Below are 19,485 nucleotides of genomic sequence, written 5' to 3'. Positions count from 1 at the left end.
TTTGTGTATTCTCTTCCTTCTAAAAATGATCTGAGGTGACCTAAAGGACAGTGAAAACAACCCCAAAGCACTCTTGAAATAAAATCAGAGCAAAATCCCAATCGGAAAAATAATAAACTCCAAATAAAATTCTATAAAACTTATTTAGTCACCACAGAAGGGATGCTGAACAAAGCAGTTTGTAACCTGAGAAATAACTTTGTTTTTGAATTAAGAGAAGCAACTTGATTGTTAAATTGGTGATGCTAAGGAGATCATTTTGTCCTGTTTACCTGGTACATGTTGCTTCAGACATCTTTTGGCAGAAGCAGGACTTATGCATACCAGGGTACTGTCTAATGTGTGAGAAAATATCTATAATATTTCTACATTATAGAAAACATAGGCTTAATTGTAGGGGGAGTATTTAACCAATTTAAGAGAAGGCTATTAAAAAAACACAAAGGGGAGGCTGGATGGCTCACTTAGTTAGAGCTTGCGCTCTTAATAAGAAGGTTGCCCATTCAATTCGTGCATGGGATGGTGGGCGGCACCCCCTGCAACTAAGATTGAAAACGGCGACTGGACTTGGAGCTGATGGGCCCTGGAGAAACACTGTTCTCCAACATCCCCAATAAAAAAATAAATAAATACATTTTTACAAAAACACATAAAATGTACCATTTATTTTTTTGAGTTCTAAAAGTCAGATTTGTTAGTGCTATTACTGCCAAGGCACTATAACATAATAACTTTTAATTATATATGATTCTTTTACATTAAGACTGATCTGGCACACTATCTGGCTATTGGTGTATTATTAAATGCATGGTTTATTATCGTGGATTTTTAATTCCATTGCATCAATGTTTTCATCTGTTGCATCGCCAGAGCTAGCCATCTTGTCAGCTTGCATAGCCTTAAGGGTCAGCGAAGAGAGTATGGATGAATCCTTATAAACTTATCACCACCACTAGGAAAAGAAGTTGGAATGGAAGTCCTTCCAATAATGATTCAGAATATCTACTTTTTCTTATTTTTCATTAATAATGCATGGCTGCCTCCTTGACACAAAATTGGTTCCCAGCAGAACGGTTTTACTGTATTTTTAAGCATTAAGTTATATATATATATTTAAAAATGAATATACAGTGAATCCTTGTTTTATTAAGTCATACATAGAAACACAACCATAATAAAGTTACGTTAGTGAGCACTAAGTTGCAGTGCAATAAACGCTGTTTAAGAAGGACTTTTTGCAGGGCTCTTAATGCACTGGCTCCAGTTTGTTCCTATGTAGGAGAATCTGGATGACTTTGTAAAATAACTAGTTGAGATTCCACCTGCAGGTAAATCAGAGGCAGATAGTTGGAGGGGGAAGATAAATGGCCCCATCAAGTTCCTATAACAAGATAATGTATCTTAGTGAAATACCCTAAAACTAACTCTCTGCGTGTACACACACACACATAGCTTTTACTCTTTTTAGTTTAATGTTTACAAAGTTTGGGGATTTTAATTTCCTAGAAGGCAAAATTGTGCCCATGTAAATCTTAACATATGTAGCTTGTTAGAGTTTATATGTTGTTGACAATTTAATAAATACTTTCAATTAAAAAGGAAAAGATCTGTGTTTTCAGAAGTGGAGCTGCTTCCCTTTTTCACTGTGTTTTTATGGCTCTTTTATTTTCTTTACTCTGGTGTCAAAATGCCTGTAATATGCAGCATGGTGCCTGGGGTGTAGAATGTTCTAAAAAATAGTTCTGAATAAATGCTTGAGTCAATCTTAAATTCTTAAATTACCTTTTTCATTAGAATTACCACATATTCATAAAATACAGCACATGTCAGACTTTCAGCCCTATGTACTCTTTAATGCTGAATATATTTCCTTTATCATGTATTTCCTTTATTATCCACATTGATGGAGCTTAAGAACTCTCTCAGAGTAACTGGAAAGGTATTGGTGCATTTTCCTTACCCCATTTTATAATTCCATTAACTTAATTGGAAATTATTTGTATTTTATAGACTTCTGAGCAAGAAACTAAAGGTCTTCCAAGTAAAAAAGGAATTGTGCAGTCTATTGTCGGTCAAGGCTATCATCGTAAAATAGTTCTGGCATCACAGTCCATACAGAACACTGTATATAAGTAAGTATTCCTCAAAGAGAACGTACATACACTTAACCCTTTCACATAATGTTGTTATGTATAAAAATATGCTTAAGACTTATTTCATAGGAGGAGCTACTTTGTAACTAGGTTTTATTGTTATTTTAGCATAGGTCCATAGTGATTGTTATCCGACATGTGATTTTGGTTTATTACATCCATGGGTGCTGAAATTGTTGGCCTAAGAAACCTTGGTCCAGTCAGTGCCATTATTCAGAATGTCCAGAAGAGGGCATCTTGATGTTTTCTGATTATAGTTTATCATTGTTACTTTTCATTTAGGTATTTTCTCATAGTCCCTAAAGCGAATTCTCAGTATTAGCAGAAAAAAGGACTACCGTGTTTCCCCGAAAATAAGACCTAGCTGGACAATCTTACTATAAGACCAGGTCTTATAATAATTTTTGCTCCGAAAGACGCATTAGAGCTGATGGTCCAGCTCGGTTGTATTTTAGGGGAAATGCGGTAGTACATAAAGCATCCAAAGCTAAGTAAAGCTGTTACATGTAAGAACCTTCAGTTGGACAATTTTTAAATATGAACATTTTTATCCTGTATAAGGATTCCAATTTGGAGTTGTCATTATTTCTGAAGTAGTAGGCTTTGTAAAAAATTTACTGCTCTTTCTTCCTTTCTAAAAAATAAAAATTGTTCACTACCATCTATAGTTTTTCCAAAATTTCTAAATAGTATCTGGCACACAATATTTTGGTCCTAATTTATTTCAACTATAATGCAGATTTTTTTTTTAAGACCAGATAAAGCATCACTTTTCTACAATTTCAAAATTGTTACTAATTTTCATATTTTTGTTGTTTTTCTAATAAAGCTGACTCCATTTGATATATCAAACCAATAAAAAGTTATATAAAATCTCAACAAAAGTATAAGACTAGATAATGCTGCTTTTTCAAAACAAAAAATAAAGGCATTTTTTAAAGTAAAAAATCGACCAAAGCAAGCCTCAAATATGAAAATCTGCTTTCTTCCCTTGTTTCCAATTCTTATTATACCTGTCCTGGCACTCATTACATTTTTTGTTGTTTATAAGTCCTCTGTTACATTAACATTGATATTACAGATAACCTTCCCCGTCCTTGGTCCCATTGCTACGTACATGTGTATAATGTATATACGTGCAATCGATACTTTTTACACCTTATGCATAATATTTGGGATTTGGGTTTTTAGCATTCTCTTATAAGTGCTTATATTAAAATGTCTGCCTAGCACACAGAGCACAGTTTTCATTTACACTTGTACTTGTGTAAGTGTACACAAGTACACTTGAACAAGTGTAAGTGTTCATTTACACTTGTACTTTATTTGTGATGATAGAAAAATATTATTCATTTTCATGTTATTAGCTAATTTGGTTTTGTTCTTTTAAGTGACGGACAGTCTTCAGCCATCCCAGTAGCCAGTATGGAGTTTGCAGCCATTTGTCTGAGAAATGCCTTGTTGCTGTTACCTGAAGAACAACAAGATCCAAAGCAGGAAAATGGGTCTAAGAACAGTACGCAGCTAGGTGGGAATACTGAGAGCAGTGAGAGCAGTGAAACTTGCAGGTATGAGAGCAGTGAAACTTCCCATGGGACCTCAGTGGGAAGGACTTTGTTAGCAGGCCTCCTTGTCCTTTGGGGGAATCTCTGAAATCTTCAGCCTGAATGGCCAAAATTCTCTATTTTGAATAATCAGAAAGGAAAGTATGAATGTTTAAGTATTTGTGAAAGAGAAAAATAGGTGAAGGCTAAGCCAGAAGAGAACCTTGAAACAAGGAAAGGGGAAAGTAACAGCTTTTCATTAACAGGAGGAATAGTTGCAGGAAATCTTTTGTTGCTATCAGAGACAGCATAATTTTACTTTTACTAAAGTAAATACTTGAATCCCAAAGCTTCTCATTTGTTATTATCCTTTGCCTTTTCTCCTATACTATAAACCACTAACCTCTAGAATATCTGTAGTCTTCTAGTATAAAATATTATACAAATCTATAGAAATTGAGAGATCTTATCTAGTAATAAATGAAACAAACACTATTTTATATATAGGAAGTTCTTTTTACACATGGCCCCTTTAAACTCAAGTCTCCCATCTCAGCATTTTTTCTTGATTATAATAGAAATATGTGTTTAATATAGAAAATTTGAAACAAAATTGTGGAACTTTTTCTTCTTTACCAAGGGGTTATGTGTTACTGTAATTGATAAAAGGCAATCAGAAGAATGAGAAATGTGTAAAAATCTTGGAGTGGTTTTCTCTCTAGTAAAGATAGTGTTTTCATTTAGAGGTTTTTAAAAGCAGTGTTGGTACTGGGGGAAAGAATATATATAACTTTAACATGTTAGTGATACCAAGTTATGAGTATCTTTCATTGTTTTGGCTCTTTTGCTCCTTTGTCAGAAAAAATTGCATGGGTATGGGAATAGGGAAACAAAATTCTACATTTAAGTGTTTACTGTTGCTCTTCATAATTAAGAGTCTGTCTTTATTTAGCAGTAAAAGCCATGATGGAGATAAATTCATTCCAGCTCCACCTTCTTCTCCACTAAGAAAACAGGAATTAGAAAACTTAAAGTGAGTATCTAAACAAAATGATTTGCATTGCATCTGTTGAAATAAGCACATTGTTTTTAATCTATCTTCTGTTAATATTATAAATTACATTAATGTCAAATGTGAAGCCAACTTTTCAATCTTGTGACAAACACCACTAGTCAGAATGTATTTTTTACAAATTAATTGGATTCGATTTGTTAATATTTTGTTAGGAATATTTGCTTCTAAGTTCACAAGGAAGGTTGGTCCACACTTTCCTTATGTCTTTGGTAAGGTTTTGGTTTCAAGGTTATGTTGAACATATAAATGGGTTGGGAAGTGCTTCTTCCTCTGTTTTCTGAAAGAGTTTGTATAAGATAAATAGTACTTCTTCCTCAAATGTTTGATAGATTCACCAGTGAAACCATCTGGCCTAGGGATTTTCTTTGTGGGAAATTTCTTTTTTAATGAATTCAAATTCCTCAATAAATGTGTGCTATTCAGATTTTTTATTTCATTTCTGTCAGTTTGAGTAAGTTATATTTTTATCTATGCACATTATATGCCCCATTATTGTTACTTTGAACGGTCTTGTGTATGTTAAAGAAATTAAAAGGAACACAGTAGTCTTTTATGTTTACCACATAATTACCATTTCCTGATGATTTTAGTTTCCATAAGGTATCGTTTCCCTTCAGTTTAAAGAGCTCCCTTCAGCATTTCTTATAGTACAGGTCTTGTTTTGCTAGGTTTTTGGGGTTTTTTTGTTTTTTAATCTAGAATTGTCTTTATTTCATCTTCATTTTTGGAGGATAGTTTTACTGAATACAGATTCTAGGTTGGTAGTGGGGTTTTTTCTTCCCCTTTCAGTCTGCTGTTTCAAGATGTCACTGCATTATCTTCTGGCAGCCATTGTTTCTGATTAGAATATGTAGGTGACATTTTTCCCTCTTCAAGATAAATTGTCTCTCTTTGTTTTTCAGCAGTTAGAGTATGATGAGTCTAAGTCTGATTTTGTTTTTAATCTTTCATGGTGTAGGTTGACCTTTTAAGTCTATAAATTTATCTTTCAACAAATTGGATATTTTTGGCCATTATTCATACAGTTTTTGTAACTATGCTTAATAGTTCCAAAAGTAACTATTAAGTATCATTAAAGTAACTATTTAAGTATCATTAAAAAAAGCATTACTTTTAAGAATTATTTCAATACTAGAACTGCAAATTAAAATGAAAAGAACAAGCCATTATTTCTTACGTTTTTAAGCCTATTAAGTTGCAAAAGAGTGACAAGAGTACAGTTAAAATGTTTATATATTTTGCTGGTAACATTACAAACTGATGCATTACTTTTGGAAAACATTTCATTTATTCACAAACATTAGTGCTAGTCCTGTGGGAGGTGCAAGGGAATCAGAGGTAAAAGGAAAAGCACTGCTCTCAAAAGCAGATGGCAAAAGCTTAGGAGAAAATGATATTAGTTAGTAGGTTAGTTAGTAGGTGGTGAGATTTAGAATGTCTTTTCTTCTTGTGGTGATTTTTGACCCTTATAAGTAGAAAATGACCTCACTTTAAAATTTCGCGTTTCTCTCGGTCTGCTCAAGGTACTCATTCTGATGCCATAGTTTATTGATCACCTGTATTTCTTTTTCTGTGAACCTCTGTTTGTAGAATCTAATATTTTCATATTGGGTTTTTCACCCTTTTCATTTTTATCAGAGTTCTTATATACCGTGTTTCCCCGAAAATAAGACCTAGCCCGATAATCAGCTCTAATGCGTCTTTTGGAGCAAAAATTAATGTAAGACCCAATATATTATATTATATTATAGTATACCCGGTATTATATTATATTATATTATATTATATTATATTATATTATATTATATTATATTATATTATATTATATTATATTATATTACACCTGGTATTATATTAATTTTATATATTATATTATACTATACTATACCCGGGTCTTACATATTAATTTTTGCTCCAAATGACACGTTAGAGCTAATTGTCTGGCTAGGTCTTATTTTCGGGGAAACATGGTATTAAGAAAATTGGCCCTTATCATTTCCTTTACTTTTTTTTCCACTTCATTAAGTGTTTAGAAGAAAGTCCTTCTTGCCTCTAAGATTTTAAAAATAATTTGTCCATGTTTTCATCTAACACTTTCACTGTCACACTGTAACAACCACCAATCTAAATCGAATTTAGTTTATATAAGCAAATAAGTTATGGATCTATCTTTATATTGTATAATTTTTCATCATATAGTCCATCGATTAATTTTTGATTAACTTTCGAAAAAGCATGGGACAACTATAAAATGCTAAGATTTTATGTCTAAGCAGTTTAAAATTACATTTTTATAAAACAGCATGTATACTTCTGTTTGCATTAAAAAAAAATCTGGAGGGATCTATATCAAAACCTTTATAGTAGTTATCCCTGAATGGTGGGATAGCTAATACTTATTTTTTTATTGGATATCTGATTTTTCTGGTTTTTTAAAAATGAAGATATTTTATTAATATTAGTGATACCCCTCCTTACATACCGAATGTCTTTGGAGGAAAGACTGGCCAGCAGATGTGCCGTTTTCGGATCATGTATTGTCAGATCTGTGTGTTCATGGCAGGGCACTGCTGTCAGTGAGCTCAGGGCTCCAAGCATCCTGCTCAACAAAGCAGCAACTTTTTATTCGTTTTATTTTATTCTGTCAAAGTATACCATAAATTCCCACTTTGCAGTAATACCATCTGTATCTTGGGTGGGTGGGTGTGCATCCATCCATATCCCCACAGTATACTATTGTCAGGAAGAAAGTAGTAATCTTATTATGTAGAGGAAAATCGTAAATCTCAAATTTAGTTAGAAATGAGGAGTTGATCATTTAAGATTTTGAAAGTAGGGTTTTGGTTTCTCAAATGACACAGGTAATTTTTTTTTTTTCAGTTATTCTCAGTTATATTAAAATTTCTTGAATTCTTATTTCTTATATGAGTGAGTCATAAGATAGCAAGAAAATAAAAGTAATGACAAATTACCAGTGAAACAATGGCAAAAACAAAATATACAGAAGAATATTGCTGTTGAGTGAAATAAAACTTAGTTTTTACAAAGCAATCAAATTTCACCCATATAACTAAAATACTAAATTTTTGTCCTGACTGGAAACATATAAAAACAAAGCAGATTAAGTAAAGTTAAACTGTATTTGGTATAAAGTGAGCTGATGAGGAAGAGGTGGATTGTAAAGCTCAGCCAGGATAATATTTGGGAAAATGCTTGCTTTAACTTGCCAAAAAATATACCATTCCCCCAGTGTGCCTAATGTTTTCTAGAGATGTCTCTGTTTATGGAGCCAGCAACACTTCATATTTATTTAAGGGTTCATATATTTTCATAGGTAATTTTATATGGTAAAAATCCAAGTACAGGCATGTGCCACATAACATTTTAGTCAACCACAGACTGCATATATACAGTGGTCCCATAAGGTTATAATAGAGCTGAAAAATTCCTATCACCTAATGACATCGTAGCACAATGCATTTTTCAAATGTCTGTGGTGCTGCTGGTATAAACAAATCTGCACTGCCAATAGTATAAAAATACAGCACATACAATTATGTATACTACGTAACACTTGATAAAAAACTACTATGTTACTGGTTTATGTATTTATTGTATTCTGTTGTTTTAGAGTACTCTTTCTACTTCTTTAAAAAGAAACCTTGCTGTAAAACTTTATGCCAGCAACAGCCTCCTCCATCTTGTGTTTACCGTGTCTCTTGATGGCATCATTTTCTCTTGTGCTTGATTTATTCTCACTCAAGTTGTTTTGTACAGTAACATGCTGTACAGGCTTGTAGCCTAGGAGATCAGGCTGTATCATACAGCCTAGGTGTGTAGTAAGTTGTACCACCTAGGTGTGTGTAAGCGTACTCTGTGATGGTCACACAACGAAATCGCCTGACAATGCGTTTCTCAGAACATATCCCTGTGTTAAGCTGCGCGTGACTGTAGCACAAAAAGTTACATGGTGTAAAGTAAATCTTGTCGCATCCCAGTTCTGTTTCCTCTCCCCTGACGTACAACCACTGACCATTTTTTGTCACCGGGGGTACCAAAAAAATGTATACACATGACTTGTATTCATCTTTTGTTACCGGTATATATTGAGTATCACAATTTTATTTTTTAAAGATTTTATTGGGGAAGGGGAACAGGACTTTATTGAGGAACAGTGTGCATTTCTAGGCCTTTTTTCCAAGTCAAGTTGTTGTCCTTTCAATCTTAGTTGTGGAGGGTGGCGTTCAGCTTCAAGCTGTTGTCCTTTCAGTCTTAGTTGTGGAGGGCGCAGCTCAGCTCCAGATCCAGTTGCCGTTTTCTAGTTGCAGGGGGCACAGCCCACCACCCCTTGCGGGAGTCGAACCGGCAACCTTGTGGTTGAGAGGATGCACTCCAACTGAGCCACCTGGGAGCTCAGCGGCAGCTCAGCTCAAGATGCCGTGTTCAATCTTAGTTGCAGGGGGCGCTTCCCACCATCCCTTGTGGGACTCGAGGAATTGAACTGGCAACCTTGTGGTTGAGAGCCCAATGGCCCATGTGGTAATCAAACCAGCAGCCTTTGGAGTTAGGAGCAGGGAGCTCCAACCGCCTGAGCCACCGGACCGGCCTGAGTATTACAATTTTAATAACAGTTTTTTCCTTTCTTAAAATGTGTATACCTTTTTATTTTGGCACCCTCTGTATGTTCTTCTGGTGAGATTGCCTGTGGCTATTCCAGCATATGTATTTATGGTGGGGTTTCTATTACACTAGCAATCGCATAGTGTCCACACTGTTCTGTACCTTACTTTCCCATTGGATAACACTGTATATCTTTAGAGATTGCTTGATATCGATACAAATCTCTGATTCATTCTTTCTAATGGGTGCACAGAATCCCATTATATGAATATCGCATAATTTATGTAACATTCCTTTATATTTAGCTGTTTATAATGTTTCAGTCTTTGCTGTTACAAATCATGCTGCAGCGGACATCATTTTACACAATTTTTAAGGGGAATCCTTAATGAATGAAAGTATTTGAAACCATTTTTAAACTTGATTTAATTTTTACAGATGTATTTGAATGAGTACTAATCTTAGGATTGCTTAATTTATGCATGCAATTTAAGAAGTATATTATCCCATAATCGTTGAACAGCTGCAGAGTTGTGTCAATTAACTTGATATTCTGAAAAATGGCATTAAAGAGAAGGGTATGTGCAGCGTGGCATAACTTCTCAAAGAGTTTTATACTTTCCATGGCATAACTCTTTGCTTTCCACATGTCCTAGTAGGCAGATTGGTGAGTTTCAGAGAAAATAAAATTATTTCCCCATTTTTGTGGAAAGGGGCAAAGGATCTCCATAGGGAATTCCATTATCATAAAGTGAGGCGAAGATGGGTTCGCTGGTATATATTAACCTTTTTTTCTTATGGAGCAGATGGGAGAAAGGAAATGGAACAAGATGGAAGGAGCCTTAGGGTAGGTTTATAAAAAGAAGTGCTATGCAAGACAGTAGCAACGGTGATGTGGAGACAAATGGTGCAGGGGGAAGGAGTCGTAAAAGAGCTGTGTCGTAATTTTTAAAGCTATAAAAGCTCACAATGCTGTTGGGTGTGTTAAAGGGCAGCTCTGTGGCAGGGGCCAGCTGTCCCCTATAGAAGGAAGGCGCTGAGCACATTGGTTCTTTGAAGATTGGGGACTTCATAGCAATTGCGTCTGTTTCTGTCCTGAATTCTTTTATGTGATTGGAAATATGTGTGGTTAGTACATAGTTTCCTTTTTATGGACTATTATATTTGACCCCGTGTGCTCTATAATACCCAAGACACCGATGCAAAACCTCATTTCCTATTTCCAGCATAACTAATATGCAGTAAATTATCATGACTGTTCTGATGGCCGCTTCTCACGGTATGGGTTCACAGCCTCTTGAGTATTTTCAGTTTTTTTCATGTGTACATAAATGAAGGTGGCGCCAAAAAAATATTCATTCTAACCAGGTTACAAGTACGTTTCCAGAAGGCATATGACACCTGAAGCAATTGGGAAATTCTGTATTAAAATCAAGGTAGGTTTCAGAAAAATATTCTCCTAATTAAAACAGAAATTTGTCCCCAAATCAGGAAAATGTCTCAGAAATTAAATAGTTTAAGTCTGAGGCTCAGATCAACTTGGAGGTACTGATATAATGAATCATGAAAGGTGTATGTGTGTGTGTTTTATATAATGACACTGTTAGAATATTGCTTCAGTTGCTGAACCACTCAGAGCTCTGCAAAGCCATCAGTTTCATTCACATGCGAGTATTCTGCAGCCTTGAATTAAATAAGTGCTCTGATTTTGAGTTTTTAAAATAAAGGTGGTTTTATTTCTAGGTATTCACACAAGAGAAATGAGAACTTGTCCACATAAGAATTTCATAACAGCTTTACTCATGAGAGAAAAACCTAGATACAGCCCAGGTATCCATTAATAGGAGAATGGATAACTAAATTGTGGTCACTCTATATGTCAGGGTCCTAGTTAATTATAAAAAGGAACCCAAGTCAACATGTTTTGCATCTCATTTTGTGTTTCTTTCACTTAGTGTAAGGTACATACAGTATAATTCCTTTATACCATTTGTGTGACAAGCAAAACTATACAAAAATAATTTATATCGATAGAAATCAGAACAGTGGTTGAGGAATTAACGAAGGAATCATTCTAAGGTGACAGAAATGTTCTGTATCTTAAGTTGGTGGTTACATGTATATATTCAAACTCATCAAATTGTACACTTAAAATGATGTCTTTTAATGTACATAAATTATACCTCACTTAAAATTTTTAAGGTATTTTGAAATTTTACAAAATTAGTACAATTCTAAATATATCCTTTTTAGAAATATAATTTAACCACTAATGACTGAAAAATGGTCAGTTTCCTTTACATATTACTTCTGAGGTGGCATGGCATTGAAAATGAGTTTCTTAAACCGCCTTCCCCCCAAAAAAGAAAATTCCTCTGCTTGTATTGAACATGTATTTCTCAGATTCTAAGGCTGCAGTCAGTTTTCAGTACCAGATGTATTCATCACACATGGCTGCTGAACATATTACATGTGGCCGGTATAAGGTGTGCTGTTTAAGTGTGTGATACTGGATTTCAAAACTTCTTCCCCCCAAATTTTAAAATACTTCAGTCATTTTTATATTGATTATATGTTAAAATATTTTGACATATTGGATTAATGTAAATATATAAATTAATTTTGCCTGTTTCTTTTGACATTTTTTGATTGTACCTACTAGACGATTTAAAATTACACTTAATGGCTGCAGTTGTATTTCTGTTGGAGAGTGCTGCTCTGAGGTTTTAGAGCTATGTTTTAAGTGTTTGTATTTGTTGATACACTTTGTCTACAAATGTGTGATATTGATACTATGCCAGTTTCCTCACATGCCACAAATTTTAGCTGAATTGCTCTTCATAAAAATATTTGTCTTTAAAAGGCCTGATGTCCAAATGAATCTTAGAATGTAAACGCTTGTACAGGATTGATATTTTGGCCATATGTTTTGATTTAATTATTAATGTTGCATGCATTTGGAGATAATGATTTTCTTATACCGTGATTGATTTTAAGGGTGTACTGTTAAGGTTTTATTTTTTTAAAACAGTCAAACATTTATTGACTGTCTACTGATACCTTCTATTTTTAAAACAGTTTTATGGAGCTATAAAGTGTACAACTAGTGGTTTTTGGTATATTCACAGATAGGTGCCACCACCACTACAGTCAACTTTAGAACATTTTCATCACCTCAGAAAGAAACCCTGTACCTTTTGACTGTCACTCCTTTGCCCCCCGGCCTCGGTCCTAATTAATCTACTTTCTCTATAGATTTTCCTGTTTTAGACTTTTATGTGAATAGAATCATGTAATATGTGGGCTTTTAAGACTGGCTTCTTTTATTTAGAATAATGTTTTCAACGTTCATCCAAGTTGTAGCATGTATCATATTTTATTTTTATTGCTAAATAATATTTCACTGTGTGTGTGTGTGTATATACATATATACATACATACATACATACATACATACATATATATATATATACACACACACACACACTACATTTTGTTTATTTCATTCATTGATGGACGTTTGGATTGTTTCCATCTTCAGGCTATTATGAACAATACTGTTACAAACATTCATATACAAGTTTTTCTGTGCGCATGTTTTTATTTTTCTTGGGTGTATACCTAGAAGTAGAATTGCTGGGTCATATGGTAATTCTGTTTAATCATTTAAGGAATTGTCAGACTTTTTCAAAGTGGCTGTACCATTTTACTCCCACCAGCAGTGTATGAGGCTTCCAGTTTCTTCAAATCCTCACCAGCACTGGTTATTGGCCATCTTTGTTATTATAGTGGTTATGAAATGGTTATCTCGTTGTAGCTTTGATTTGCATTTCCTTGAAGACTGATGATGTAACGAATCTTTTCAACTATGTATTAGGCATTTGTGTATTTAGCTTCCTTGGAGAAATGTTTATTCAAGTCCTTTGCCTATTTTTTAATTGGGTTATTTATACTTTTGTTATTGAGTTGTAAGAGTTCTTTATATATTCTAGATAGAAGACCCTTATCAGGTATATGATTTGCAAATATTTTCTCTCATTCTCTGGACTGTCTTTAGACTTCTTTATTTATTTATTTATTTTTAACTTTTATTTATTTTAAGTGTGTTTTTCCAGGACCCATCAGCTCCAAGTCAAGTAGTTGTTTCAATCTAGTTGTGGAGGGCGCAGCTCACAGTGGCCCATGTTGGGATCAAACGAGCAACCTTGTTGTTAAGAGCATCAAGCTCTAACCAGCTGAGCTATCTGGCCGCCCCATCTTGAAACTTTTTTGAAGGTGTTTTTGAATCACAGAAGTTTTTCATTTTGATGTAGTTCAGTTTATGTATTTTTTCTTTATTTGTGCTTTTCATGTTATATGTAAGAATCCTTTACCAAATCCAGGGTAAAGAGGGTTTACTCCGATGTTTTCTTCTAAGACTTTTATACTTTTAATGCTTACATTTAGGTCTTTGATCTATTTTGAGTTAATTTTTAGATATGGTATGAGGTAAGGGCTCAACTTAATTCTTTTGTGTACTGTTACCTTATTAGTAATAAAGAAATACGTTCATAGGATTAATGCGAGACTACATACTAACTTTCATGGTTGCATTGTACTTAATAACTGTCATGGATATGTCCTGAGTCTTCCATGTTACTTATTCTGCAGGACATCTTCGTTATTCATTCTAAGGTTGTGATAGGAGCTGAACTTTTAATTTCTAAAACTAAAATGGAGGATGCTCTAGAATCTGGAAAAGAGTGTAGCAGACCTGATAAAGGGTAGGAAATAATGTTGAGGCCAACATGGAAAATGTCTGTATGAGAAATCAAAATCAAAATGTACAAATAATGAAATTTCAATTTGTCTTTTTTTTTAATAAGAGGCTTAAAATGGATCAAAGGAAATGTTCAGACCAAATTTAATTAAGCCCAGTTAAGTTATTACGCAAATATAAATTGTGGAACCTTAATTATTTAGTTCATTTAGACTCTGACGTGACACTCAGTGAATTATTTCCCATTCAGTTAAAAGGGGCCTTCCATGGCCCAAGGTTTATAAAGTAAGATGAATCTAACCAATGGTTGATATCATTATAGACAGTTTTAGTGTACTTAAGGAGTCATACATCTTTTGGTACTGTGTTTCCCCGAATATAAGACCTAGCTGGACAGTCAGCTCTAATGTGTCTTTTGGAGCAAAAATTAATATAAGACCTGGCCTTACTTTACTATTTTACTTATAGTTAAAAAGGAAAAGACCTGGTCTTATCTAATAATAAGAACGGGTCTTATATTAATATTTGCTCCAAAAGACGCATTAGAGCTGATTATCCAGCTAGGTCTTATTTTCGAAGAAACATGGTATCAGTCTAGTGGTTTTGTTGTAGCTTGTGAGACATACCTAAAACAGGGTTATGGCTAATAATCTTTTGAATATACTATTGCACTTGCTAGAGACCTAGTCCCATTTCAGTCTTACAACTGAATGTAGTTCTACTAAAACCTGTCCGTCTAAAATAAACTCTCCCACAGAAGGAACCTGCTTGTATGACATGTTATCAGCAGTTTGTTTTCACACTGGCGTGATTCACATCTGCGTCTCAGGATTTCATTTAGATGAACTGGTGATCAGATTGATCACAGGCCAGGGTTAGAATAATTCTTCAGTGGTCTGCCACTCTGTGGAAACCCCACGAGGCCTCTGCTGACATTGAACAAATCATTTAAGCCCTCTGGGCCTTACTTTTCTCTTCTGTCAAATAAGTAAATTGGATTGGGTGATGTTAAGGTCCTGTCCATGTATGAAATGCCACGTCTGTGACTTTATGCATTTTATTTGCTGCCTGGGGTAGGACTGGGTTCTCTGAGATGCTCGATTTACTTAAAGAGGAAAACTTTTTCACCTTCTTTGTGCTGGGCTTGTTTGTGTTGGGTTTGGGTGTGTTTGTCAGAGTCTTTTTGCACAGAACTGTTATTAGACAACAAAACATTTTCAGAAGATACAAAGTGAAAAACTTACTAATTTAACTTTACATTTTCTTAAGAGTTGAAAGTTGACAACTTTAACGTTTTCTAGATGGTTATAGATAAATGAAAACAGCTTGAGGGTTTTTTTGTTTTGTTTTAATCCAGTATCATATTCAGTTTGTTGGAAGAAATTTCCTTATTGGATTTTTGCAGCCAGTTTTTCAAATAATGTTTGCTGTGAGATTGCTTTGTAAATTTATTTTCTTTTGACAACTGGTGACTTTCTAAATTTACCCGTTTTAACCTCTTTTAGTAAGGGTTAAATTATTTCAATTCTTGGTTTTGATTTATTTAATTAACAGAATATATGGCTTGACACATTGTAATGCCCAATCTTGTATAGCTTGTTGCTGTAGTTTGGTGCTTTAAGGAAAGTTGTTTGTGGTCTTTTGTGTTTTTCTTTTTTCCTTTCTTCTTCATCTTTTTCATTTGCAAGGGTTGGTGTTGTGTGTCCCCAGAGCCAGCTCCTCCAGCATGTGGAGGAGGGAGTGTGCGTTGTGTCAGATCTTCCACGGCGGGGTGGGGGGATAGAAGGTAATGTGGCTCTTCCCTTGAGGTATAGTTCTTCCAGTCTGCTGAACTGTCAGATCCACTGCGTGATTGGTAAGGCAGATTGGACAGTGACTCGAGGAAGTAGTGGGACAGCTGGGGTGGGGTGGAGGGTCAGTATTTTAAATAGCAACTATCAACAGTAGAGTGATTTTTCCAGGGGCTTAGTAGATAAAGCCATGCATCTTTCTAGTGTTCAGTCTATGAGAATTACCATGTTTCCCCGAAAGTAAGACCTGGCCGGACAATCAGCTCTAATGCATCTTTTGGAGCAAAAATTAATATAAGACCCGGTCTTATTTTACTATAACATAAGACCGGGTCTTACATGATATGATATGATATAATATAATGTAATACTGGGTCTTATGTTAATTTTTGCTCCAAAAGACGCATTAGAGCTGATTGTCCGGCTAGGTCTTATTTTGGGGGAAATACTGTATGCAGAGTGCAGGATAGTTTTCAGGAAAAAAAATGAGGATAAGTGAGAGGGTGATGAGAGGTGAGTTGGGGTAAATTGTAAGGCACTAAGGGAAGAGGAACATTAAGTGTTAGTCTGAGTTTCCTGCAGTGAAACTTGCTTAATCCCAATGTTTCTTGATCAGAATGCCAGCCTTAAAGTTTTGCGTTCACATGTTTAAGTATTTTTTGTATAGGAGGAGTGCTTTATTAGCATCTTTTACCCTGCTGTGATTGGATATGGTGTCTTATGGAGAAAGAGACAGAAGTTGAGGAAAACAGATTTTTGCCTTGTACTTAATTATACTTTGGACTTCCCGGGACACAGAATCGTGGTGCAGCTCTTACATGACTGATTTCTGGACCCAAAGTGGGCTTGACAGTGGACTAGAGCAGTAATAGCCCCCCTACTGTTGGGAGAGGCCAGGGCAGGCTTTTCCCAGCCTGCCTGAGGTAAGCCTTGTCCTGGACTCGAGAACGTATAGTACTCAAGGTGACACCCATCCTGTGAGCCAGGAAGGAGTCCACTTGGTCAGCTAGGTGGCCTGCCAACAGGACATGTGGGGGCTGCTGCCCGGAGAAGTCAGTTGAAAACCTAGAAAACTGGTCTTCAGCCAATACCTATTAAGCACCTATTGCAGATGGTAAGAAATTGCTCTGGTCTTTGTGTAGGAAACAAAAGATGTGAGCTTCCTCTTTTAAGGAGCTTATGTATTTCCTCCATCTTTGGCAAAGTCATAAATGAAAATGGATATTAAACTTTGTGGTTGTCATTCATTATAGGCCCTGATATGGTCTTCTTGGGCTTCTGGAAACCTGATATTGGGCTTTAAAAGTCTTTTTGTTGTAAGCAGTACATACCAGGCTGATCAGTAAATGTACATTGCCATTTTAAAATAAGCCAAAACAGGAAATTAAATTACCCTAATCTCACTACCTGGAAGTAACCACTGAAGTGCTTCTGAAAATGGGAGCTAACTAGCCAGTGCCTCCCTCCTTTGGGCCTGTGAGTCTCCTGTCAGGGCCAGAACCCTCCCCAGGCCATGGCCACAGGTCGGTCTTGCTGGTAAAGGCAGCTCTTGGAAATACAGGGGTATTGGCAGTGGGCCTGTCAGGAAGATCCCTTTGGAAATGACACTGCCTGCCTGCTCTTAGCATTGCTCTTCTATGAATAGGGGTGAGATCTGAAATGATGTGCTCAGCGACAGAATTTAAACTTCTGATGTTTGCTCCCTTGTTAAAAAGACAGGTGAGAGCACATGTGTATGCACAGTTATGTACGTATTGGGAAAATCATATCAGAATCTTTCTACCTTATCTTTAGGCTGATCTCGTGAATTCACCGAGCAGCAGTGTCACAGAATAGGAAGAGCAGTGATTGGGAGTCTGCAGTGTTGAATGTTAGCCTGACTAATCACACACTGTAAGCTAGAGAAGAGTACATTTGATTACTTTGAATCTCAGTTTCTACATTAATAAAACAAGGAACCGCATGCGGCAGTGTTTTCAGTCTTACCGTTGTAGCCTAAGGCCATAAAATCTCTCGTTCCTTTTGTTTTCTTTGGGGTCAGTCTACTTTTCTGTGTTGTTAGAAGCTGAGGGGCTACTTTTCGTTTCGTGGATAATTTCCTAAGGTTCCAGCAACCAGGAGTGAGCCAGTGAAGAGGAAACAGCAGAGTACCTCTAAACTGGCCCCGCTCTGCTTTTACTAGAAGGGCCATTTCTAGTCAGAGGATTTCAGTGTTAGAAACCTCTGTGATGATATGATGGGTCACATTCTTCCTTAGACTGAAATTACAGCCCAAATGCACTTAATGATATACATATGTATTGTAATTTGTAAACATAACTCAAAACCCTGTATCTAAGTCAGGTCATTTGTGGCCGGCCATTCAGACCTCATTTCTATTTGACAAGGGTTTATTTTAAGATTGCTTTGTGGAGCAGTTGTTTAACATTCAAGTGATCTATTAGTGTCAAGTCTTTCCCTAGACCTGTTTTTTAAATGAGCTGCCCGTTAAGCAGAAAACCAAATAGAAATTTAAGTTTCCAACCCAACTTAGCAAAATCAGTGTAATTTAAATTTTTTACCTTCCCCTGTATTTTATTCAGCCTGGTTTTTTCCTTGAATGTTCATTTAAGATAATAGTACCTATGTGACTGAAATTCTTTTAGTTACTCTTGATATTGTTGCTTAGCAAGAACTACAGACTTCTTAATAGGCTCGGAGAAGAACACTACGGTAGCTAAATTAAATGGATTTTTCGTAAGTTAATTGTGTTTCTTCGCAAAATCACAAAGATGTGTAGAAAGAATAACGTATGCTTCTATAGCTTTATTTCTAGGATGTTAAAAAAAAAAATGTCCTACAGGAGTAAGTTCTCACTAGGCTATTAACCTCATTATTTTTTGAAAGGCTAAATATATATTATAACTCCATTTAGTTGAGATGGGCGTCAATTGGATGGAAGCTAAAGATGACTCAGATCAATAGCTACACTGGGCTTCAGACGGTAGTTTTATACACATCATCCTAATTCTTAGCCATTGGTATTGTGGCTCCTCTCTTTTTTCCTGGTGTCCAGATTGTCACCGTTACAATTAGGGCGTTCTTTCCTATTTAACAAATGCAACCATTGTCAATTTTGTAATTCAGGTTTTCAGCCCTTTCTTTTTTGTGTTCCAGATGCTCTATACTGGCCTGTAGTGCTTACGTGGCCCTGGCTCTGGGTGATAACCTTATGGCTTTGAATCATGCAGATAAACTTCTTCAGCAGCCCAAGCTGTCAGGATCCCTTAAGTAAGTGCGACTCGCCCTGTGTGTCCCTGGTTTGTTTTGTGTGGCGGTTTTCAGTTTGGGTACATGTTGCTTCTCTTTACTCCCCCAGTGGAATATATGTTATCTAGGGAAAGCAACGGATTGAAAAATGTCTTAATTTGGTAATTTCATGTTTGGCAGTGACATTTTCGCACTTGTTGCGCCTCAGGATGAATGGAGATGGCATTTGCTGCACTCAGCATTAGGAGGCAGACACTTGGAACTCTGTGGGGTCCGCTGCTAGGTTTCACTAGAA

The 19,485-nt window shown here is 35.6% G+C and overlaps 1 protein-coding gene across 4 annotated transcripts in view; it reads left to right on the top strand.

Moving 5' to 3' along the window:
• CNOT10 (CCR4-NOT transcription complex subunit 10) overlaps positions 1–19,485 on the top strand; it is a 56,128-nt gene that overhangs the window by 27,986 nt on the left and 8,657 nt on the right. For 2 of the 4 annotated variants that reach the window (XM_019727736.2, XM_074312714.1), the window contains exons 11-14: positions 2,011–2,132; positions 3,545–3,721; positions 4,653–4,730; positions 19,098–19,211. In XM_019727736.2, the coding sequence (XP_019583295.1) occupies positions 2,011–2,132; positions 3,545–3,721; positions 4,653–4,730; positions 19,098–19,211 (491 nt within the window). Of the gene's footprint in view, positions 1–2,010; positions 2,133–3,544; positions 3,722–4,649; positions 4,731–19,097; positions 19,212–19,485 lie in introns of all 4 variants that reach the window. The other 2 variants (XM_019727735.2, XM_074312713.1) reach the window with 1 other exon arrangement.

Source organism: Rhinolophus sinicus, linkage group LG10 (genome assembly GCF_036562045.2).
Source record: "Rhinolophus sinicus isolate RSC01 linkage group LG10, ASM3656204v1, whole genome shotgun sequence".
NCBI lineage: Eukaryota > Metazoa > Chordata > Mammalia > Chiroptera > Rhinolophidae > Rhinolophus > Rhinolophus sinicus.
Note: the sequence above shows the minus strand (reverse complement) of the source record. Positions and strands in the feature narration are given on the sequence as shown.